The sequence below is a fragment of the Nematostella vectensis genome, chromosome 1, assembly GCF_932526225.1.
Source record: "Nematostella vectensis chromosome 1, jaNemVect1.1, whole genome shotgun sequence".
Classification (NCBI taxonomy): Eukaryota; Metazoa; Cnidaria; class Anthozoa; order Actiniaria; family Edwardsiidae; genus Nematostella; species Nematostella vectensis.
In genome coordinates, this window is record NC_064034.1 from 15,684,857 (window position 1) to 15,706,091 (window position 21,235).

Consider the following 21,235-nt stretch of genomic DNA (forward strand, 5'->3'; position numbering starts at 1 on the left):
TAGTAGTGGGTAGGTATGTTGTGTGGTAAGGATAGAGTAAGATTTAATTTGTGAGAGGGATGTGGGTATGTATGTGTTTGTACTATGTGTAGGAGGGGAGGTGGTTGTAGGCGGGGTGGTTGTGTGTTTTTGGGGCGTGTGGTGTTGGGGGAGTGGGGTAGTGTGGGGGTCTGTATGCCTAGGGGTGGTGGTAGTGGCATGTTGGGGTGTAGTTGAGGTGTGTAGGTGGGGTAAGGGGTGTGGGGTACAGGGGAGAAGTGTGCTAGTGGTGTGAGGTGGGTGTGGGAGGCTGTGGGTAGTGGGGCGCGTTTAGTGGTAGATGTGGGGAGGAGGGCTGGGCGGTGAGGTGTGGTGGGAGTGGGTGCGGTGGGGGTGTGGGTAGTGGAGGGTTTGGGGGGTGAGGTGTGTTAGTGTGGGAGTAGGTGGGGAGTGTGGCGGTGTGGTGGAGGGGGTCGGGGCGTGGAGGTGTGGGAGGGGGTACGTCTTGGGATCACAGATTGTGATACAGCACTTTCCCCGTATGGTACATAACTTTTTGGTTTGGATCGGGTATTCGTACCAAGACGTAGGGGCCTAAAGTGGTGTGGTAGTGGGGTGGGTGTAATCATATAATATGGTGATGTTGGAGGGTGATGGTGAAGGATGGCTAGTGAGGCAATGTAGAGTGGAGATGGTAGTAATGTAATTACGGTGGAAAGGTGGATAGGTTAGACTAGTAGGTGGTGACACACTTTCTCAAAAACTTGAATGATGAATTCTTGAATGATGACGTCATAATCCATTTAGGCCGCCACATTTGTGTTTCCAGAAAAGGAAATATTCTGAGCTAATAAGATTTGTAGCTTGTTTGTAGCGCGGCCGTTTTCGTACCGACGACTCCTCGAAGTTTGAATTTCCGAGCAGTGCCTCGTTCCTAGAGCCCCTCGGTTAGAAAGTGCACACGATCTGTTGTCAAAGATGGTGAATTCGATAGTTGACGGTAAAAAGTGTAAAAAATATGAGTGAAATTCGTAAATCGGTGACATGAGACTCGGTTAAATTGAAAGCTAAGGCATGTTTTCAAAGTGTTTTTGTGCTGGATTGGCGGCTGGTTGATTTTTGCGAGTTTTATCGGGCCTCGAAGTAGTTGTGTGGTGGCCGTTTGCCGATGGAGTCCCCAGCCTTTCCTATTTTTATACAGAGAGAGAAACACAATTCGTGGCGGGCTTCAAACACGCTCTTCTGACATTCTATCGGCAAAATTAAAATAAAGGAAGACTCAAACACAATATTACATGTTCTAAAGTTTTATTTTTCACGATAAAGTATTTTTTCGCAAACATATAAATTCGCCCATGCATTCCTTTATAAACCACTGACAGTGGCCTTGGGCTGCCTGTGGGGAAACTAACCACCAAACAGTTCTTTGCAGTGATTCAGAGTTGTGGTCTTCAAATTCTCCACTTTCAAAGAGGGCGTCTTCTTCGTCGTCGGTCAGCGCTTTTGTTGCGTTTGGCTTGTTGCCTTTACCATCCTTCACGAGAGCTTAATTGCGGCGAGGGGCCAAAACATCACGAAACTCGACAAATTCCTTGTCTTTCAAGATGTTCCAGGGATATTTGGCTTCATCTAAAAACCTCTGAATGCTTCGCTGGTAACTGCTGATGGTATCTGGCTCGTAGTTCTCGCCATTCGCCTTTCTTACCTCCATGAAAAACTTTGACAGGAGGTGGTTCAACTCGACGGGGCGTAAGTTTTCAATCTTTATGTTTTCTTTGCTGACCTTGCTCATATATTTTCTTAAAATGTTCATGTCTGACTTGGTCTTTCGCACAGTAATTCTAGCTTTCTGGTTAAGAAGAATTTTGTCAATTTCCTCTTGGCTTGAGGCGAGTTGATTATCTTATCCCAAAGGCTTTTCTTGTTGCTATTGCAATTTTTGTTGCACCATGTTTTCATCTTCAGGTAATAAAATTCGCTTTCCGAATGTTCTGAGCCTGAATTCATTCTTCTAGCTTTGGGGACTGCCTTCTAGTTTTTGGGACTTTATAGTTTGTTTGTTGGGTTGCTTTTTTCAAATGAAATCGTGTACGGATTGAGACGGACCTCGGAAAATCTCGCCCGGGTTTTAGCCAATCAGAGCGCGCGTACAATCACAGCCGGATAATAATATCTAATATATAAACTATCCGCGAACTTGTTATTCTTATTTTTTATTTTTATTTTTATTTTTTGCTTTATTGGTTATTGCTTCAATCGCAATTGCAGAGAAAAGATCTTAAGGCTTAGCTAAACACGCAAACGTGTTTGTCAAATATTGCGAAAACAGTGTTACAAACAGTCCGTGAATGTAACAACCGCGTTGATTCTGGTTCCTAAAACTTCTTGGTTCCTAGTCAGTTCCTAATGGTAAGAGGAGGGGGGGGGGGGATTTTATCTGGGATTTTATCGAAATTATCTGTTTTCTTTATAGAACTGGAGAGAACGGCTGGAAATACGCCAACATAATTTTTTAATCGGTTTTTGCGATTTTTAGCGGATTTATGCTAAATTTCTTTTAGTGCAAAACATTCAAAAGGCGATCCTATTTGTACAAACAAATCCAACTTGTATCCCTGAGCTCCCACGCGAAGACCCATACCTAAGAAAAAGTGATATATAAAACAAATATGGTAACAAATATTGGTAACCCATCGACTCGAGTTTTCGTGACGCAATGTCAGTCCATTGTATGACAACCAAACTTGGCAGGTGTAATGGTTGTGTCAAGAGAGGTGCAAATATGTGGTCACGTGATTTGTGACGTTATCGACGAAGTCACTGGAACAAAAATATGCTGACGTCATCAAAACAAAAAATATTTATATTTTACGAAGATAACATCATATGGCAACCAAACTTGGTAGGTGTCAAGGGGGATGCAACAATATGGTCACGTGTGGTATAACGTAATCGATGACGTCACTTAAAGCAAAAAACCTGATAAAAAACAAAAACATTCACATTTCTTGAAAAAAACATTGTTTCACAACCAAACTTGGTAGGCGTCATGTTGGTGTCAAGGTGGGTGCTCTAATATGGTCAACTGATTGTGACGTCATCAATGACGTCACTAGAAGCAAAATATGCTGACGTCATCAAGATAAAAACATTCATATCTCGAAAACATTTTATAACAACCAAACTTGGTAGGTGTCATGTATGTGTCAAGGGCGGGGCCAAGATATGGTCACGTGATGCGTGATGTCATCGATGACGTCACTTTAAGAAAAACTAACCCGATGTCATATATATATATATATATATATTCATATCTCCTAAACGAAACATCATATGACAACCAAACTTGGTATGTGTCATGTATGTGTCAAGGGGGGTGCATCTATATAGTCACGTGATTGTGACCTCACTTGAAGCAAACTATTACGATTTCATTAAGAACAAAAATATCCATATCTCATGAACAAAACATATAACAACCTATCTTGGTGTGTGTCATGAAGGTGTCAAGGGGGGTGCACCAATATGGTCACGTGATTGTGACGTCATCAATGACGTCACTAGAATAAAAAATATGCTGACGCCATCAATATTAAAATATATTTCACTAAAGAACCATTGTGTGACAACAAAACTCGGTAGGTGTGATGTTTGTTTCAAGTGGGTTGCAATGAGATGGTCACGTGACGTCATCGATGACGTCAATAAATTAAAACTACCCTGATGCCGAAACATTGTATGACAACTAAACTTGTTATGTGTCATGTAGATGTGGGGGGAAGAGGGCATAACAAGTTGGTCGCGTGATCTGTGGAATCGTTGACGTCGTCAAAAACAGAAAAATAAAATAATATTTAATATTATTCTTAATACTTATTATTAAGCGAAAATTAGTACAGATTTGGTCGTTTGGAGCTCCGCTTTTAGGCAATGCCAAAATCTATATATTACTTAGTTGTATTATACTATGTGTTGTGGCTTAAAGTGCGCCTGAAAGGTTTGAAATTTTTTTCTATAATTAGGAACCAGTTTCTACTTCCGGTCACGGGTAGAAACGATTAGAAACTGGTCTAAAAATCATGCAAATCTCTGTGAATTTTGTTAAATAAGAAAGAATTCCTCTTCTTTCGGATGATTCTTCATAAATTCCTGTCAATTTCAGTGCAGGTTTTCTATGATTGTCCGGTTCCTAATAGTAAGAATTCCATTTACGAAACACGCGTTTTAAGATCCTACTTACTTACGCAATTCGTAATCAGCGCCTCTTCAGTACAGGGAGCTCACCTCTACGGTTTGAATAAAATTAGAAATGTTATTTAGCTTTGCGTTGTTAATTATTTTTAGTGCGTGTGTGCGTTTGAATCTCTTGTCTACTTTTTCGGCGCCCGGTGCTTTCTGGCGCTCTCTCATTGGTTAGCGGTCTAACGGCCGTCTCGACTGCGAAATGGCTTCCGTGTCACGGCATACCTAGTAAAAAGAGACAAGCGATGAAACTCTCGCTAAAGTTTCTGCCGCTAGCGTCTTGAGCAGAGGTGGACAGAAGTAAAATGAGCGGAAGTGGTTATAAAGCGTGACCTCACCTTTTAAAAATTCAACGGCAATAACACCGGCAAAATCTTCGAAAAAGGCTTCGGCATTCGACATCGTCAGCTGATAAATAATTTGATTGTTGATCATATTATTTCTTCGAATTTTCCTCATACGCAAGGATTCAGAGCATAGGCACAGGAATATGTTTAAAAATAGGAATAAAATATATTCCATAGAAAAATTCGGATAAAAGGCAACTCGTAGAAACAAAGAAGTGTAAGACTTACATATTTTTCTTTAAAGAAACAGCGAAACAATTACCTCTTGCGTGCCATCTATAGTATAATTGTGAGTACACTAGGGGCGTGGCTATACGGTTGGAAATATCTTGCAATATACCATTATAAGTTAGTGTATGGATTCTTAGCTCTCAGTGTATTGAAAGGCACTCTAAGCAACAGCCTCTTTCGTATCATCTCTAGTATAACTGTAAGTACTCACATCTGGGCATGGGTCCATATGTCGAATGTTTTGTAAAGTACTCTCGAGTTTTGTAGAGTACTACAATTATGTGGAGTTTGAAAGTTTGAAATAGTACTGGTTTTAATGCTGATTAAAGGAAATAACTTATTCCACCCCTAAAACTGTAAGTATCAAGGGGGCGTGGTTTATTTTTTCGTTAACTGTAGGTTATGTTAATATCCATCACTGGGTTAAGTTTTGTGACCGTAACATGAAAAGTATTGGTTTTATTCAGGTTTTAAGGGAAATTAATTCCAACTCTATAAAACTGTAAGTATGCATTTTTGGGATTGGGTCCATATCCAGAATTGCTCAGTGTGAGTTTCTATATCATCAAGCCAAATTTTATAAATGTTCCATAAATTTGAACGATCCGCCACTTTTTATGCACCATTTTCTTGCACTACGCAGTCGAGACGGCCGTTAGACCGCTAACCAATGAGAGAGCGCCAGAAAGCACCGGGCGGCGAAAAAGTAGACAAAAGATACAACACGCACAAAAAAAAAATTCAACAAAGCAAAGCTAAAAAAAACAACTATAACTATATTCAGAGCGTAGAGGTGAGCTCTCTGTGTCTTTAGTAAAAAATAAATTTGTTCGTACCTCGTTTCTATTTGTACAAACAAATCCAAATTCGTACCCCTGATTTTTTTACCCGTATTCATGGAAGGTGGTATCACAACCAAAAAGCGCATGGATAAAAAGCAAAAAATAAAATGAGAAGTAGAAAAAACATTGAAACATTACCCTTGCAGCTTATTTTTGGCCATCATTCCCCACATCTTCGTGTAGATTTGGATTTCGGCTTAGGTAGATGTCATGGGCTTCCATGCTGGATTTTCGTCATAAACAGGAACGGTGCTGTTAATCGTGTGGACGATTTTACCGCAGCTTTCCCACGCCAAGAATGAGAAGAGTCGAAACCACGTAACACGGAGTCCAAACAACCAAAAGCGATTTTTGGAGCATCGACTCTACTAAACTGGCGCGCATGCGCCGTAATGTAACACGGAAACCCACACAAAAAAGACGATCGACTACAAAACTAGACTTGCTCTCCGCTCGCTCCGAGCAACAAAATGCACCTACTAGGTTTTTCTTTAGCCAACATTTTCAGTTAGCCGCCAGAAAGAACAGCAACTTTTAATGTACAATGCAGTGGTTTATTTGTCCTATTTATTCTGTTTGCTTGAGACTTCCCCTACTCAATTCAAATAACAAGGACTGTTTTGGAAGTAGATACTTTATTCACGTAAAAATTATGCACTTGTATTTTTTGAAGGCACTTATAATTATGATCTTGTTTATTTTCGAAGTGCTTTCTTTTTGATAGGTAGTAGGGTTTAAAGCTAAAAAAACCTATTCGTTTAAATACTAGCGTACAATGAAAGTTTGTCTATTGACTAATTCCTAAAATTTACAACAGCCACATTAAATTATAATTTTAACTTAAAATTGGAGGCTTATCTTTAAACCAGGAATACATATGAATATCAGGAATTTTAAGGAAATACTGCAGAAAGTACAAAAACAACATTAACAACAAGCAACATTAACAACCCTTAAATACGCTTATTTTTTTCTAGTGATAAACACCCTTTAGTCAGCGAGACATACGGCCAGCAGCTAACCGCAGTAAGAGATGCGCTGACTAGTACTCACGCTCCTGTGAGATAAGCAATACTGACAATCACCAGTATTACTTAATCAGCGGTTATCTACAACTAGACATGCGCACGCGTGTCAAGTTTTCTCGATAACGCGGCAACAGCTGTCTTCGGAGGCTGACGTCGAGAAGTTAGATTATATTGGCGGGAGGGTGCTATTCGCTTCCTATGCGAGCCGCCTGTTCACATCATCAGTTTGTCTGACGCCTGTTCCTTCACGGCCTCCAGCTGAACGGATTCGAAAAACTCGTCATCCTCCTCGTCGTCAAACGCCCTTTCCTAAACAGCAAAGAACATGAATTTTACAATATGAAATAAAACGTGGTCGGGTCGAAAGTATATGAAAGCGCCTCCATCTTCGAATGAAAGAGTTTGACAGAAAGGAATCAATAACGTCGATATGTTACACGCGTGCGCATGTTGATTGTCATTATGCCGCTGTGCACTAGGGTTAGTTCAGATGGCGATAATGATATAAGGAAAGTAATGATAATATGGATTGTTGTAATTATAATGGCTGTTGGATTATAGATATTATAATAGCGATGAAGAAGACAATTAAGATGGGGGTGATACTGATTGATGATGATGATGATACTGATGATTGTGATATTGATGATAACGATGATGAAACTGATAATGGTGATAGTGATAAGGACGATGATCGTGATATTGATGACGATGATGGTGATACTGATGATGACGATGATACCTATACTTAAGGTGATACTGAAGATGTTGATACTGATGATGGTGATACTGATGATGGTTATACCGATGATGGTGTAATGATGAAAATAGCGATACTGATGACGATATGATGTTACTTATGATGATGGTGATATTGATAACAAAATTAACCTTTTTTCCACCGCTGGTTAGGTTCCGGATGCTCTTCAAGATCTTCTTACCCCGTTCCTTAGCCCCGCGATGGAAGTGGGTCTATGATTAAAACAGGGATATGTGTCCATTAGTTCAGTTCTTTCTCACAGCACGTCCCAATAAAGTGTTACACAAAAGTACTGCATGACGTCAATTGTGTTGTATGACGTATTATTTACCTCCTCGTCTTCGTCCTCCTCATCCTCGTCCATACCACAGCGTTCTACAGTGGGCAGGTCTGCCCCCGATCCACTCGCATTCTGCACTAAGCGGTGATACTTGTAGTTCAACCTGCACGGTAATGCCGATATTAGAGTCTTGTTACGGGACAATTGGAATGAGAAACGGACGGACAGTACCTTCTATTTTTGCAGTAAAGGAAGCACACGGAACAGACTAACAACACCGTCAGCAGAGCAGCAACTCCAATACCGATCTGAATGGAAGTCAGAGATGTCAATCGAAACGTAAGCGAGTAAAGGCTTAAATTATGCTAGCTTAGTCTGATGTTGGGTCCTTACCTACCTACACCGAAAAACCAAACCCTTGAACATAATACAATGTTCAACCTAACCCTAAAGGAACAACCTCGCACACACAAACCTTGATACCCCTCATTGTAGATACCACGCTCTGATGTAGGACCCCAACTCCTCTCCCCCCCCCCCCCCCCCACCTCCATCGTACCATATAGGCATGCCCTTGCATACCCAAGAACACACACACACAACTAAAAAACCCTCAGATCCCACGTTCTGATTCCTAACCACAATCTAGGACCCCATAACCCTCTGTACCGTATAACCACACCCTTAAATGACATTGAAAATCTTCATGGCACACCCGACTATTTGATACAAGCCCTCATACGCCTTTGTACACTATAATCACACCCTTACATGCCCTTGAAGTAATCTGATCTAGGACACAATACCCCCCTTCACAAGTTATGCTCACACATACCTTGAAATCCTTCATGGCAGATCCGACGGTTTGATCCAAGATGCTACATTCCACAACATTCTCCTCCGGAAGATCAACACCATCAGTGCAGATTCTTAAACAAAAAGCACAGAAAATTGATAGGGAAGAGCACAACACAAATGGCTTCCTGAAGGATCGAAGTGTGCTATGATCTGCGCCCGCGGTACATACCTTGGCTCCTTCCACATGTACGTGGTCCTCTTTTTCCCAGACTTGAAGAAAGAAAAAATTGCTATCAAGCCTCAGAAAACAAATATGAACCAAAGAACTTGATAACTAAAGTTTAATATGAGGTGACATTTAAAAAAATTCACAATGAGCGGAGCCAAATATTTAGACGAGGGGCTATGTCTCCATTTGTAATGTTAAAGGATCCTATTTCTATCATTAGTATTCTTGCATAAGTTTTTTTTTTGGGGGGGGTATAGCATACTTTTTCTCGAGCTCCACATACATTATTTAACACTTAAATAGGTCATTTCCGCATATCCTCCTTCACAATTCAATCATCTTACCTCACATGCTGAAGTGACCTTCTGGTAGTCCGCCACTTGGCAAACAGGACATGCCTTCTGCGTCTTCCACAGGAACTCAAATCTGCAAGAAGACGACAAGATGAAAAAGTGCAAAAGAATGCGGAAAGAAGGAAGTTAGTCCATAAAACGTATAACAACTCACTTGCATCCGTCACATGTGCCATCCGGGCAGCGAGCAGGCATCTGCAGGAGACCCTAGAGTGTGCCATAGCGAACGTAAAAAAATTAATCGGCAAAAGGGAGTATTGAAAAGGGGCGCCTTCGTAATAGTGAAGGAACGAAGAGACCTAGAGTGTGCCATAGCGAACGTAAAAAAAGTAATCGGAAAAGGGGCGCCTCCGTAATGGCGACAGAACGAACAAATGAATTGTTGTGAGCGTACTATCATCACTGCGGTGCATTTTCCTGAATGCACCTACTAATGAATGTGGTATTCGACCTTATCTTTACAGTTGGGGTGGCATTTCAATGTGGCAATGATTGTGTTTATGATGTTGTTATTTACAGTACCTTATCTTTTGCGTTGGGGTCGCATTTCAGCGTGACAAGGATCGTACGTCCTTGTGGACAGGCTGAAGTGGCCCTGGGTCATGGGAACAGCAGTATGAGTCTAAAGACAAATCCAACAATAACAAAGATACTGAACACATAGTATACCTGGAAGAGTGATACTTGTAGCAGAAATGAGCGGTCTTGTTGCTGATCAGCCCTGTGAAATACAATTTTTTTTAGTACGGGTTTATATGTCATGTCAATGGAGAGCCTCGCTGTGCACTCACCTTCGTCTTCAAAAGCTGAAGGACGGACATCTTCGAGGTCTTCTGTAATAGCTTGCAGTTCCTCCCCAAGCCTGTAAAGATCAGCAGCACTATGAGCCTAATAGCATTGTGCTTTATAGTAAACCTATGATTAGAATATGGCAATGAGAACCTGTAATATGGAAATAATTAATCGAAACACCCAAATAGTTATGTTTATTAACTTGAGTATAATTTAATATGGTTCACCAAAAACTGGCAAAAAATTGGCAACCAGTTGACAACCAGTTTTTGGTGTAATATGAAAGCATACAGTACAGTAATGTTAGCCAGGGACTAGACACATAACATAGTTATTATCTACAAGTAATATACACCTACACCTAGCAGGCGCAAACGCAGGATTGGCCATGGGTGGATGCACAGTCATAGGTATCATGGAAAAAGCATGGTATTTGAAGATTCCCTAATGAGGAATGACCCACTCTTTGGCACCGCAACCCCCTGTGTTTGCGCCTGCCTAGATACCATTACTATTGGACTAAAATAAGTCATGGAAACTGACATATAAGCTGTACAGTGTGCTTTACCAGGGTCTATAAAGAATTGTACTCTCACTTACTTGAGTGGTTGTACAGCAAGGGCTTGGCCTTTGTTGTTGGGGATGATAGTGAAGCGACAAACATTGGATGTCAGATTAAAGTCCTCCTACACAGACAGATATCAATAGTTTTACAGAAAGCAAGGTAAGAAAAGAAAAAATAGTGTAGATCCCAAAAAAAAAAATACTTGGTTCTGAAGAATGTAGTAATGTCAGCATTACTAATTCTCGGACAGTTTTATCAAGAATGCAAATATTTTCATACTCAATTAAGACTTTAACGCAAAAAAGGTTATTGAAGTAAAACACACATGTCTGCCAGAATTGATGCTGATGTTGCTATGGCATACTGCCCCCTTGTACGGGTGACCACACAAGCTGATATGGAAGATGTGGAAGTAGCGAGATCCGCGACTTGTGAAGGCTGGTGCCCCGGACACTGAGACTTGCCTATTGATAAGAACATACCAAGGATTACAGGATCAATATACTTATTAACATAACATTGATTCCATTTTTGTGGCCTATGAGTAAAAGAAGTTAACAATTTCAGAAACGGGATTCCCTAATGCCCTTCCACACGGAACTTTTTATCTTGTAAAATAAGATAGAGGAATACACAGACACATCTAATGGTTAAAAGCCTACAATCAGATTTTATGTTCTCAGCTCAGTGGTATTCCTCATGCTAATAAATAATATATGTAGCATACTGTATTTAAAAATTATAAAATGAGGTAAAGGACTTTAGTGAACTTGTGCATGTCTTTTGTCTTGGATGACGGTACTGTCAAATCCGTTGTATCGCGACCCGCGTTTTCAAAACACGATTTGTTTTGGTTTTCTGTTCCGTCAGTAAAACCATTCTGAGCAAATCAGAGTCTTGCTTTGTGCACTTCCCTGGCTATCCTCTGGACGAAAACCAGACAGTGTCGCGACAGAAAGCCAGGTAACTGCACTAGGCAAGAGATGGCAATAATTTGATTGGCTTAGAATAATTTGACTGGCGGTACAGAAAATCCCAAAAGACAAAAACAAGTCGATGTTTTGAAAATGTGGCGTCGCGATACAAGGGATTTGACAGTAAGGATCCACTGCAATGCAATCCCACGTGTAGATCAGACAACCACATAATTACATGATTACAAAAACAACTTAAGTACCTACCCTTGCAAATCGGAGAAATCAAATTGGCGGCCATGCCTCTTGGAATGGAACTTACAGTCTGAATAGCATGTTGTGGAGGCTTTATCACTAGATAAAGAACATAACAGATATTTTTATCAATTTGTTAATGTCCCATGCAAACTGCATAACATATTACCTCTCCAAGCAACACACGGATGTAAACATCATTAATTAGGTATTGATATTACCTCTTTAAGCCTGGTCCACATGGTATGCAAGCACCTTTCCCATAAGGGTTGGTAACGTTCAAATAAGTGTCTGTAATAAAATAAGGAAAATGACACCATTTGAGGTGAATTCATCATGCATAGCATGTTTAAAAAAATCATGGTGCTATTACGCATAATGGTATTGGACTGTATAAGGATCGCTTTAAAATTCCATAAACGATAGCTTTGTTTACAGGACTAATAACAGCACTTGAGGATTTCTGTGGCAAATAAATCTTTACAAATCTCTCACAATGCTTTCTCTTTCCACCATTAATGAAAAACTGTAGGCAATAAGTTGCCTAATGACTTAGCAACTACTTGCCTAATGACATAGCAACTTTTTGCCTCTGGTTACTTAGAGGTCTGTTATTGCACAGCTAATTGTATTAAGAAAGATACACTTACTTTCTGGGCAGGGCACACACTGCTTCAGCTTGGTATTGATATAATTCCCAAGAGGACAAGCAACACAGCTGAAATTTATATAAATTACCATGTTAGAAAACACCTTTAAGACAAAAGGACCTTAAACTTCTAGCACTTACCCTGAGGAGGATTTAGAAGTGACAGGGCAGTCTTTACACACGGTGGCACCACCAGAGATGGTATTGGTCACGTTGATAGAATAGATTTTCACTCTGCAAAACAAAACAATTATAACAAGATTTCAGTACAACAATGAAAGTAACATAGTAGCAAAGTAAATGAGAAAGCATTTTTTAGACTTGCACAAATGTTAAGGATTAATACTATGTAATGTAGATGTACAAAAAAAGGGCGGATTTTAAAATTTGTGTCCAGACATACACTGTGTCAACAGTTAATGGTTTTGTTGTTCTGGCTCATACAAAGAAAATGATCAGAGAATAATATGACTATTACCTGTCATTAGGGTAATTGTGGGTAGTCTTTGTCATCATAAAATCAGACGAGATCTTCTGGAATGTCCATGTGAATGTTGTACGCTCTTGGGAAGTGATGATGTAGCTGAAAAAGTGTAAAGAACAATCAGAGAGTATTGGTTTACAATTGGTGAGTCTTTTGAGTCAGTGACTTACTCGTATCTGGTCTTTGTATGCTTTCCTTTCCATGACTCTATTAGTTGAACACTCTTGTAGCCTACAGCCTACAGTAGGGATGAAAAGAGAAAATATTAATACTAATATTAATGTTGGCATTCAAGGACAGTAGTTTCTATTGCTCCTATTATAATGTCCCTTATTGGAGAAACAAAATGGAAAACATCTACACATAAGAAGTGGTGAAATAGCCCTTTGGGTTGGGCTTCATGTGTTTACCTTCAGGAAATACATTGTGTATCATATAAATAATGTGTGTCTGGAATACTGTGGAGTTGATTGGCAAATGTGGGGGTCAAAAGCATGTAAAAAACCTGAAGACAATGTGCAGAACATGGATCATTATTTTATTTTATATTTTTGGAAGAGGTGGGGGGGGGGGGGGGGGGGGGGAGGATTCTAAAGAAGCCATACCATGACACTAAGAACCATACCTGTTTAAACTTAAGCAGACAGTCTCCCTGGCAATCCATTTCAAACACAATGCTGATCAATCCATATTGTCCCATCTTTCCTGTTGGGGCACCAAAGCCCTTTGTTTCTAGGTGCAGCACCAGGTAGACATCATCGGCATGGTTCATACCGCTTGTGATGTGCTCACCATACAACTGCCAGCCTTGCCTTGAGGCACACCCTCTCTCTATTCATACAACAATAATAACAAAGACCTTTCAAGCTTATCAGCCTCAACAATAGCGTAGATATGAATGGCCTCAGGCAGCCACCATAGGACTCCATTTCTAGCCATAAAACATAGCTTGGGATTGAATACTGTGTTTATTTAACAATTTTTTTTCCTGTATAAAAACATAAGAGACAAAACGTTAATAACAACCTGTGAGTTACCTGACAAAGAGAAGCATGATGCCTTCATGTTAGGTGGCAAGTTTCTCCACCATCGGAAATCATATCCATAAACAGGCGAGGTGGACACAGGGCACTGCTTACAACCTATGAGAAACAACATCAATGGTTATACTGTTACAGTATATCATATATCATACAGTGTATGATATGACTTACAAACCTCACAAAGAATTTCAGTAGATGTAAACAATATAACTGGCAGCCTTTTATATTGTTTTTTTTTAAACTGTGTTTTACAAATTTGCAGAATTCGCGGTATTTGTTGTTTTCTAATATACATACAATAGTTCTTAGTGTAGTTTCAATATATATAGTACAGTATGTCTACTTTAGCTAGTAAGAAAAGAAAATAATCACATCTGAAAAAGCCAGAATTAGATTACAATGTAAATACTTATTACTGCCATCAATGTAATGGACAGATAATGCATTCTGTGTCATTGTTTGTCGTGCCAGGCTTACCTTTAATGCCATCACTGTAATGGTTCTCTGGACAGAATATACAGTCTGTGCCATTGGCTGTCATACCAGGGTTACATGGAGGACAGTCTTGAGTCCCCCCTGAGGCAGGCAGCTTCACACTGCCCTCAAGATCATCACGGCATATCTTTGGCTCAATCCACTGGAATGTGACTTTGGTGGCATGATTTGCGTCACACTCGGATCTGGTGGAGTAGAAGTCTTGCTCGGTGCAGGGCTTTCTCTGGGTGCAATTTGAGGAGCCTGGACCTGTGGGATGATTTCCGTAATTATTGGCTATGAAATCTTAATAACATTCTTGTTCGTACCTGTGCTTATGCAGAGTCCTTGCTAAGAAGCATAGAAATAAAAAAAGACCTCTATAAGCTATGTGCAGAGTAAGGGAGAGAACATACAAACATACATAAAAATATATGTTATTTACCAGATGGGAGGTCTGTATCGTGAAATACTGTGACCGAGGTCAGTATTTTCAAGGCCGAGATCACAGTATTTCACAATATGGACAGACCCTTAGCTGGGAAATAACATATTAATTTTTTTCCTCAATAGATTTTCCAACTTTGTTTACCTTACGGGCTTATAGTTGCACAAGGCACGGTTTCACTTCTGACTTTTGTCGATGTTTGTGGAGATTTTTTTGCTTATGATCATTCAATAAACTCCATTTTGTATTTCCACACAACTCTTTTAATCCTCCAGAAATACAGAACCTCCAAAGAAGACATTCTCTGAGTTTTGACCAACAAGTTTGTAAAATCAAGATCTATAACCTTGGGAGTAAAAAATCCAGTTTTGCGCTGGTCATTTTACAAATCAACTCACTATTTTGACCTTTGGAGGTGAGAGGGCCGGTATCGCGGGGTCCGGATCGTAGGATACCAAACCTCACGAGAGCCAATCAGAGCGCTCGATTTGATGGATACCGGATCCCGAAAAAAAAAAAATGCTTCTTATGGAGCATAACTTACTTGAAAATTCTGTAACCTCATTACACTGATTGCACTTGGTCGCTCCAGAACTAGAGAAGGAATTCTTGGGGCACATCTGGCAACTGAAAAAGCAGTCGTTTTGCTTATTTGCACAAATAAATCAAATGAGCATAAAAATATAGTCTCTACAGGTTAAATTAAACAACCATTGAAATAAATGTATAATAATTTTGTTGGCACAATTTTGTAGCAATACTTCATCATTTCATAACATGATTTTTTAAAAGATATATACAAAATCTGCCAGGACCCTAACAATAAAAACATTTTGAATTGATTTTCTACAAAAAGCTCATAAAGCATCAATCAAAGAAGAGTATTCAATGTTGTCCAAAGTATTTACAAAATTCACATATCTCTATATACAGTATGTATGTAAAGAGTGCAGGCACATACAAAGGAAAGAGTTTAATGGACTCACTGAGCTGCAGCCATCTTGTCATTAAAGGTTCCTGCAGGGCATGGCTGGCACTCAGATGTATAAGCCACACCTTCACAGAAAAATCACCAATTATTACACATACTACTCTTATTAATGAAGGACAATTTTACATCACTGCAAAATACACAAAGAAGCATCACCTCCCATGTAATCAGGATTCTGAAATTTGACAAAAGTCTTGGGCTCGGATTTTGAAACGTGGGTCTCGGTGCCTCTTGGATTTACCCATCCCTACCCCTAGATAGCCATAATCAATGTGTGTTTGAGTAAAAACTGTCGCCATTATCCCCAATACATTTTAAATTCCATCATAACTTAACCAAAATTTTTCAGTGAAATTAATAGACTAGCTATATCGTATTTATTTATGTACAATTTCATGAGCATTTTCATGAGCAATTTCCCTAAAAGTCGTAGCGACTAGCAATTAACTTGTTCTTTGCTGTATGTTTATAAGATAACCCTCAAATTTTGTTTTAGCTAGTCTCAAGCTTTCCATTATCAAGGCGCAAGCATTCCGGGACATGGGCGCGAGCTTTCTGTTAGCATTTCGCGAGCATTCCGCATAATGGGCATGAGTTTTCCATTTACGAGCAGTGAGCGTTCGGCTACGCGGGCGTGCGTCTTGTCAAATAAGGGAAAACTCTAGGTCAGCTTTCGTGTAAGAGGTCATAGTTTACCTTGCACTTCTATCTCACTGATATAAACAGAATAACACAAATATTAACCTTGTACTTCTATTTCTATAAACAAAATGACACAGTTTACCTTGTACTTCTATCTCACTGATATAAACAGGGTCTCTCTGTTCGTGAGATCCATAAGTGATGGCAGACACCTCCCATGTTATCAGGTTACGCCCAGCTTTCAGTGGTATCTGGAATTGTAACATCAAAAGCTTAAAATATGTTTATTTGCAAGAGTAAACAACAGGCATAAGTACATCAACTTATTACGCATTATGCAATAAGATCAAAAGTATTAGAAATAAAGAAATAAGGAGCTAACAGAATTTATTTCAAGTTTTTTAAAGCATGACTGAAGTATTACCGTCAAATTTCTCCATTCGTTTTCATTGGTGTTATCTGGATAAATGTTGCCCTTATTAACTGAAGACACCCTGCACTGATCATTGCGCAGCTGAAACAGGAGATAAACAGATTAAACCAAAGTAAATATATTCTATGTAATCTACAAGAAATGGCTTTTTAAATCAATTAAAGGCCCTAAGTCTCCCAAGCAATGTTACCTGGAATTCACAAAAAGGGTAGTCCTATCCCATTTATACAGGAACCTATTGTTTAACTCTAGTTTACACACAGGCTAACCAACCTCTCAGTCAGTCTCCAGTCAATCCCAGTAACTAGCTAGAATATTTTCACGGTTGATCACCTACTGTAATTGTCCTATAATTGTCTTATATCCTAGAATAAAGGTCACAGTAAACTCTCATTGTTTTGTGGTGTGTATTCATTCAGAATAAGCAGTATTTTTAACGCTTGAGCAGTTGAGGATTGGGCCATGTTACTTGATGCCTCTAAATAGAAGTAAAGGCAGGCAGGCAGGCTTCGGAGACATGCGATCAGATCAAGCGGCCAGAATTGAAGTACGAGTAAAATCTCGAAAATCACCCACCACAGTGCGGTAGAATATAAATGTCTCCATGTCTCCAGCAAGTTTTGGCCTCCCAAACAAACTCTTTCTTCCAGAAAAGGCTAAGTTTTTACACATTTCGGCAACCCAGAAATGATAGAGGAATCTGTGGATGCAACGCTTTTTGTCACCAGATGCATGCTGTTGGTAAAGCGATGCGCTGATTGGTTAATTCAAGCCACGCTGTCAAATTGATTCGAATGTTGCTGAGAGGTTGGTAAGCCTGTGGTTTACATGGCAACATTTCCCCCATTGCAAGGACTCCTCTTAATCAATCCCCAAATATAGTCACTGAGCAAGGAATCAGGATGCACTTTTGAGATGATATAGCAAGGGTTTAAATTGAAGACCTCCTGCACCACTGTAGGGGCAAAATTTTCTAACCAAAAATGCGGACACAAACAGAAAAAATTAAGAAAATCCTCAATTTAATCTATCCCTCCTTTTTCCCTCATATTAGCATTTTTTATCTATCTACAATAAAGCAAACAGTTTATACTCACAAACACCCTGAACACAGTGTACAGTCTGTCTGTGAAGTGATACTTGAATGAGACTTGGCCATCTCTCTTCAGCTAGCGGGGAGCAATCAAAGGGACATACTGTAAGCACATAGAGTGACAAGAGAGTTTTCCCCAAAAAACTTGTCAATAAAAGGCATGCTGATGTGCCTATACAATGGCTGCATTAGTCAGTTTGACAATGCACTTACTATATTCTGTGCATGTGATGTGGATCCAGAAACAATTAAAGAAATGATGTGAATATGTGATGGTCTGAGTGGGAACTGAATCCATGTGGCCAAGTTTCAATGCATGTTGACATCTACACTATCACAACCATCCTATGTAGCAACTGACGGCGTGGAAATCACTGATTTACTTACAGTGACTGCATAATTGAGTTGAGAAGTGCACTCATCACCAGAAGAACCAATGCTATCACCAAGCGGCTTCCATCCCAACCTCAAAATAGAGCCAGTAAATGTAGTCTGTCAGTTCTTGTGGATATGAGGGGTGCTAATTTGAAGCTATAGCACAATGCTATGTAAGACAGCTCTGTATGAATACATGTCTTCCATGTCTTCATTGAGAGCTTTGAAGCATAATACTGTATGTATGGTACAGTACAATATATAGGCCAGATGTCATTTTTTTTTACAAATTTAAAGGTTGGAAATCATGGTTCATGAAAGAGAAATTTGCTATTTCATGGGTCACAAGGGCATGATTTTGCAAATCACTGCTACAATTTTCCTGTTATCACAGTTTTCAGATCTTATTGGAAGCTGATTGCAAAACAACCATGTATAATATAACAAATTGGCTTCCTAAATGCAATATTTTAGATATCCAAATCTTTTTCCCTGTAGATGAAGAAGGTTTTACATATTCTGTTAGCACTGACTGGAAACTAGTACATTACATACTACACAACACTTGCACTCACCACCCTTTACTCAACCCAGTTAGTGTATAAACAACTGACTGAGTTTTCAAAAGATAGGTAACAAACTCACTTTGAGCAGTTGCTCCCTTTTTCTTTGGAGAACTCATCGTCATAACCATATCCTCGATACTGAACAGGTGAACTGTGTGTGTCAAACCCCACAGGAAACTTCCTCCAGTCAGTGAACCTGATCCCACCACCAATACTGTAATGTCCAGTTGGGCAATCCTTACACTCCAGCTTTTCACTACTTATATCCAGATAGGTTCCTTCTTTGCAGGAAAAAGCTGAAAGGGATATAGTAATGGTATTTACGAAATTAAGGTTCATTACCTAAGCATACAGTATGGACACCTCTTATTATAAACAAATCAGGTTCCTTAACAAGGCAATGATCAGCTTTTGACCACCCAAAAAATTCATACAAACCACTGTACCAACATTTGAGCAGACAACTTTACAGATTTATTCTCTCATACTTTCAAAGCCCTTAAAGTCCAAGTCGATAACTTATAATGTCAATGTCACCAGTTACTTCCAGTCAATTACGTACCAAACTCAGAAAAATTTTAATGGTGGAAACATGGAAAACATTTCAAAATTGAAAAAGCAGTGTGTCTATTGGAAGTTTATTTGAGGAAGTGATAGATAATTTAGAGCCAATGGCCTATTAAATAGCGGGGGATTCTAATAGACTCTTTTGTCGATTGAGGCTGCTGTCGGCCCTCCTGAAGTAAACTGCTGCTTTAAAACTTTGAACATTCATGGTGCTCCCCTCCCCCCCATAAAAAAATTTTTTAACACATCTTGGGGATGTGTTTACTGTAGATGCAGTATGCAGTACGGTCTAAAATTTGATGAATTATTTTTAGATCAAAGCATTTATTAAAATTATGAATCATTTAAATATGAATAATCAACCACTATTCTCATATCTCTTTAAAAAATATCGCCAACGCCAGTTTATCAAATTGCGTGAATTTTCTCACCAAAACAAAATAAAGCAGACACTTATTCCGAAGGCTCCGTCTGAAATCACATACGCACTTTACGCAATTAATTATTCGGGATGAGGTTGCTAAACACGGGAGACCTTTGTTTCTTGTTTTTCAAGCATAAAGATTACGTATACGTATGTACTAAAAATGCAAATGAGAGATAAAGCCATTTTCCTTGGGAAAATGATTAATAACATGCGTACAGTAGCTACTGTAACGCATTTAGGTGTTAAAAAAAGTCAAAGTCAAATAATGACACTTTCGATTTGACTTTTCTGCTATTAATTATCACGTTATGCGTTTTTGATTTTTTTTAGGAAAATTCTCATTTGGTTCTTTTCTGAAACTACGAATAACACCCATGATTATCATGCAAATATAAGCAAAAATCTCACTCAAACTTAAACAGATGGCGTAAAAAAATTATTGTATCGTACTTGATTAATGAATTTAAACAGTCTTCGTCGGTAATTTTTCTACCAATGCAATAATAATGTAATAGAGTTTCATATCCCAAAGAATAGAATGTATATAGAATCCTTCAGTTGCCGCGTAAACTGATAACAATAACGAACGAATTCTTCATTTTTTAACACACATCGGTTATCTAGAACAACACAAATAATCCTCTTAGAAACAAGAAAATTCCCTAGGATAACTAACACAAATATTTGCAATAATCTCTACAGTTTCGAAGGTTACGTACTGCATTCTTTTTGTCTGGTGGGTTTTTGAGCGACTTCACAGGAGTCTGGTGTCTTGGGCACAGCTACGCGATATCTGCCATCGCTTGAATCACATTCGGTAAAATCGTACCGAATTTGCTCCTAAAAGGACAGTCATAGAGAAAATACGTTAGAAAAGGAAAATACACTCAGGACATACTTAATAAACACTTTTTCTTACTCAATATTTTCAAAATACGACAGTAAAAGTATCGGTAAAACTCACCGGTTTACAGGTTTCCCCTTTTGTAGGACTCAAGAAAATAGCCACAAACACGACAAAAAAACATATCCTTTTCCCTCGTATATTAAAGCCCATGTTGAAAGGGTAAAACCCTGACTTGTAGAGGCTCCTATTCGATAGGAAGCCAGGGATATCTCTTGGTTGTTTAGAGATGATCCCCGAGATCTATTTCGGCGACTAGACACAATGCCTCAAGATGGCAGACAAAACTGACCGTGTTCAATGTTCCAATCGAATAACAATAACTTCCGGTCTAGTCCTAACCTGACACAGGAATCCCATCTTTATGTTTCTCTTCCTTTTGTATTTGAAAGAGTATTTGTTAATTTCTTATTTCCCCTACCAAAAAAAAACTTCTATGATTTTTTTTATTTTGTAGATGTGAAAATATTTATGACAATAAATGCGGGTACGTTAGATTTTAGAGATATTTCGAGTAAGACGAC

At 39.1% G+C, this 21,235-nt stretch overlaps 1 protein-coding gene and 1 pseudogene across 1 annotated transcript; both read right to left on the reverse strand.

Moving 5' to 3' along the window:
- Positions 1-1,294: 1,294 nt before the first annotated feature.
- On the reverse strand, positions 1,295-1,986 carry LOC125563011 (annotated as a pseudogene).
- Positions 1,987-6,259: 4,273 nt separating this feature from the next.
- Positions 6,260-21,019, reverse strand: LOC5521088 (endosome/lysosome-associated apoptosis and autophagy regulator family member 2). The gene is made up of 31 exons (XM_032366070.2): positions 20,772-21,019; positions 20,527-20,647; positions 18,893-19,109; positions 18,260-18,338; positions 17,877-17,948; positions 16,771-16,860; positions 16,489-16,597; positions 15,700-15,769; positions 15,258-15,340; positions 14,269-14,535; positions 13,786-13,890; positions 13,374-13,579; positions 12,919-12,986; positions 12,743-12,847; positions 12,406-12,498; positions 12,266-12,333; positions 11,837-11,906; positions 11,628-11,714; positions 10,772-10,910; positions 10,482-10,567; positions 9,881-9,951; positions 9,759-9,810; positions 9,612-9,684; positions 9,244-9,296; positions 9,081-9,162; positions 8,737-8,777; positions 8,545-8,638; positions 7,941-8,017; positions 7,761-7,872; positions 7,561-7,641; positions 6,260-6,978 (listed from the first exon to the last, which is right to left on the reverse strand). Exons 1-31 carry the CDS (start codon positions 20,862-20,864, stop codon positions 6,883-6,885), a joined length of 3,060 nt encoding a protein of 1,019 aa, XP_032221961.2. The 5' UTR covers positions 20,865-21,019; the 3' UTR covers positions 6,260-6,882.
- Positions 21,020-21,235: the final 216 nt, after the last annotated feature.

What these genes read in the sequence shown, in the direction of transcription:
- LOC5521088 (XM_032366070.2), bottom strand. Translation starts at nt 20,864, where the DNA reads ATGGGCTTTAATATACGAGGGAAAAGGATATGTTTTTTTGTCGTGTTT. An exon ending in ACCCCAACGCAAAAGATAAG is followed by an intron (nt 9,297 to 9,611) that starts GTACTGTAAATA and finishes GGCACACTCTAG; the next exon opens with GGTCTCCTGCAGATGCCTGC. An exon ending in TAACCAGCGGTGGAAAAAAG is followed by an intron (nt 6,979 to 7,560) that starts GTTAATTTTGTT and finishes TTTGCTGTTTAG; the next exon opens with GAAAGGGCGTTTGACGACGA.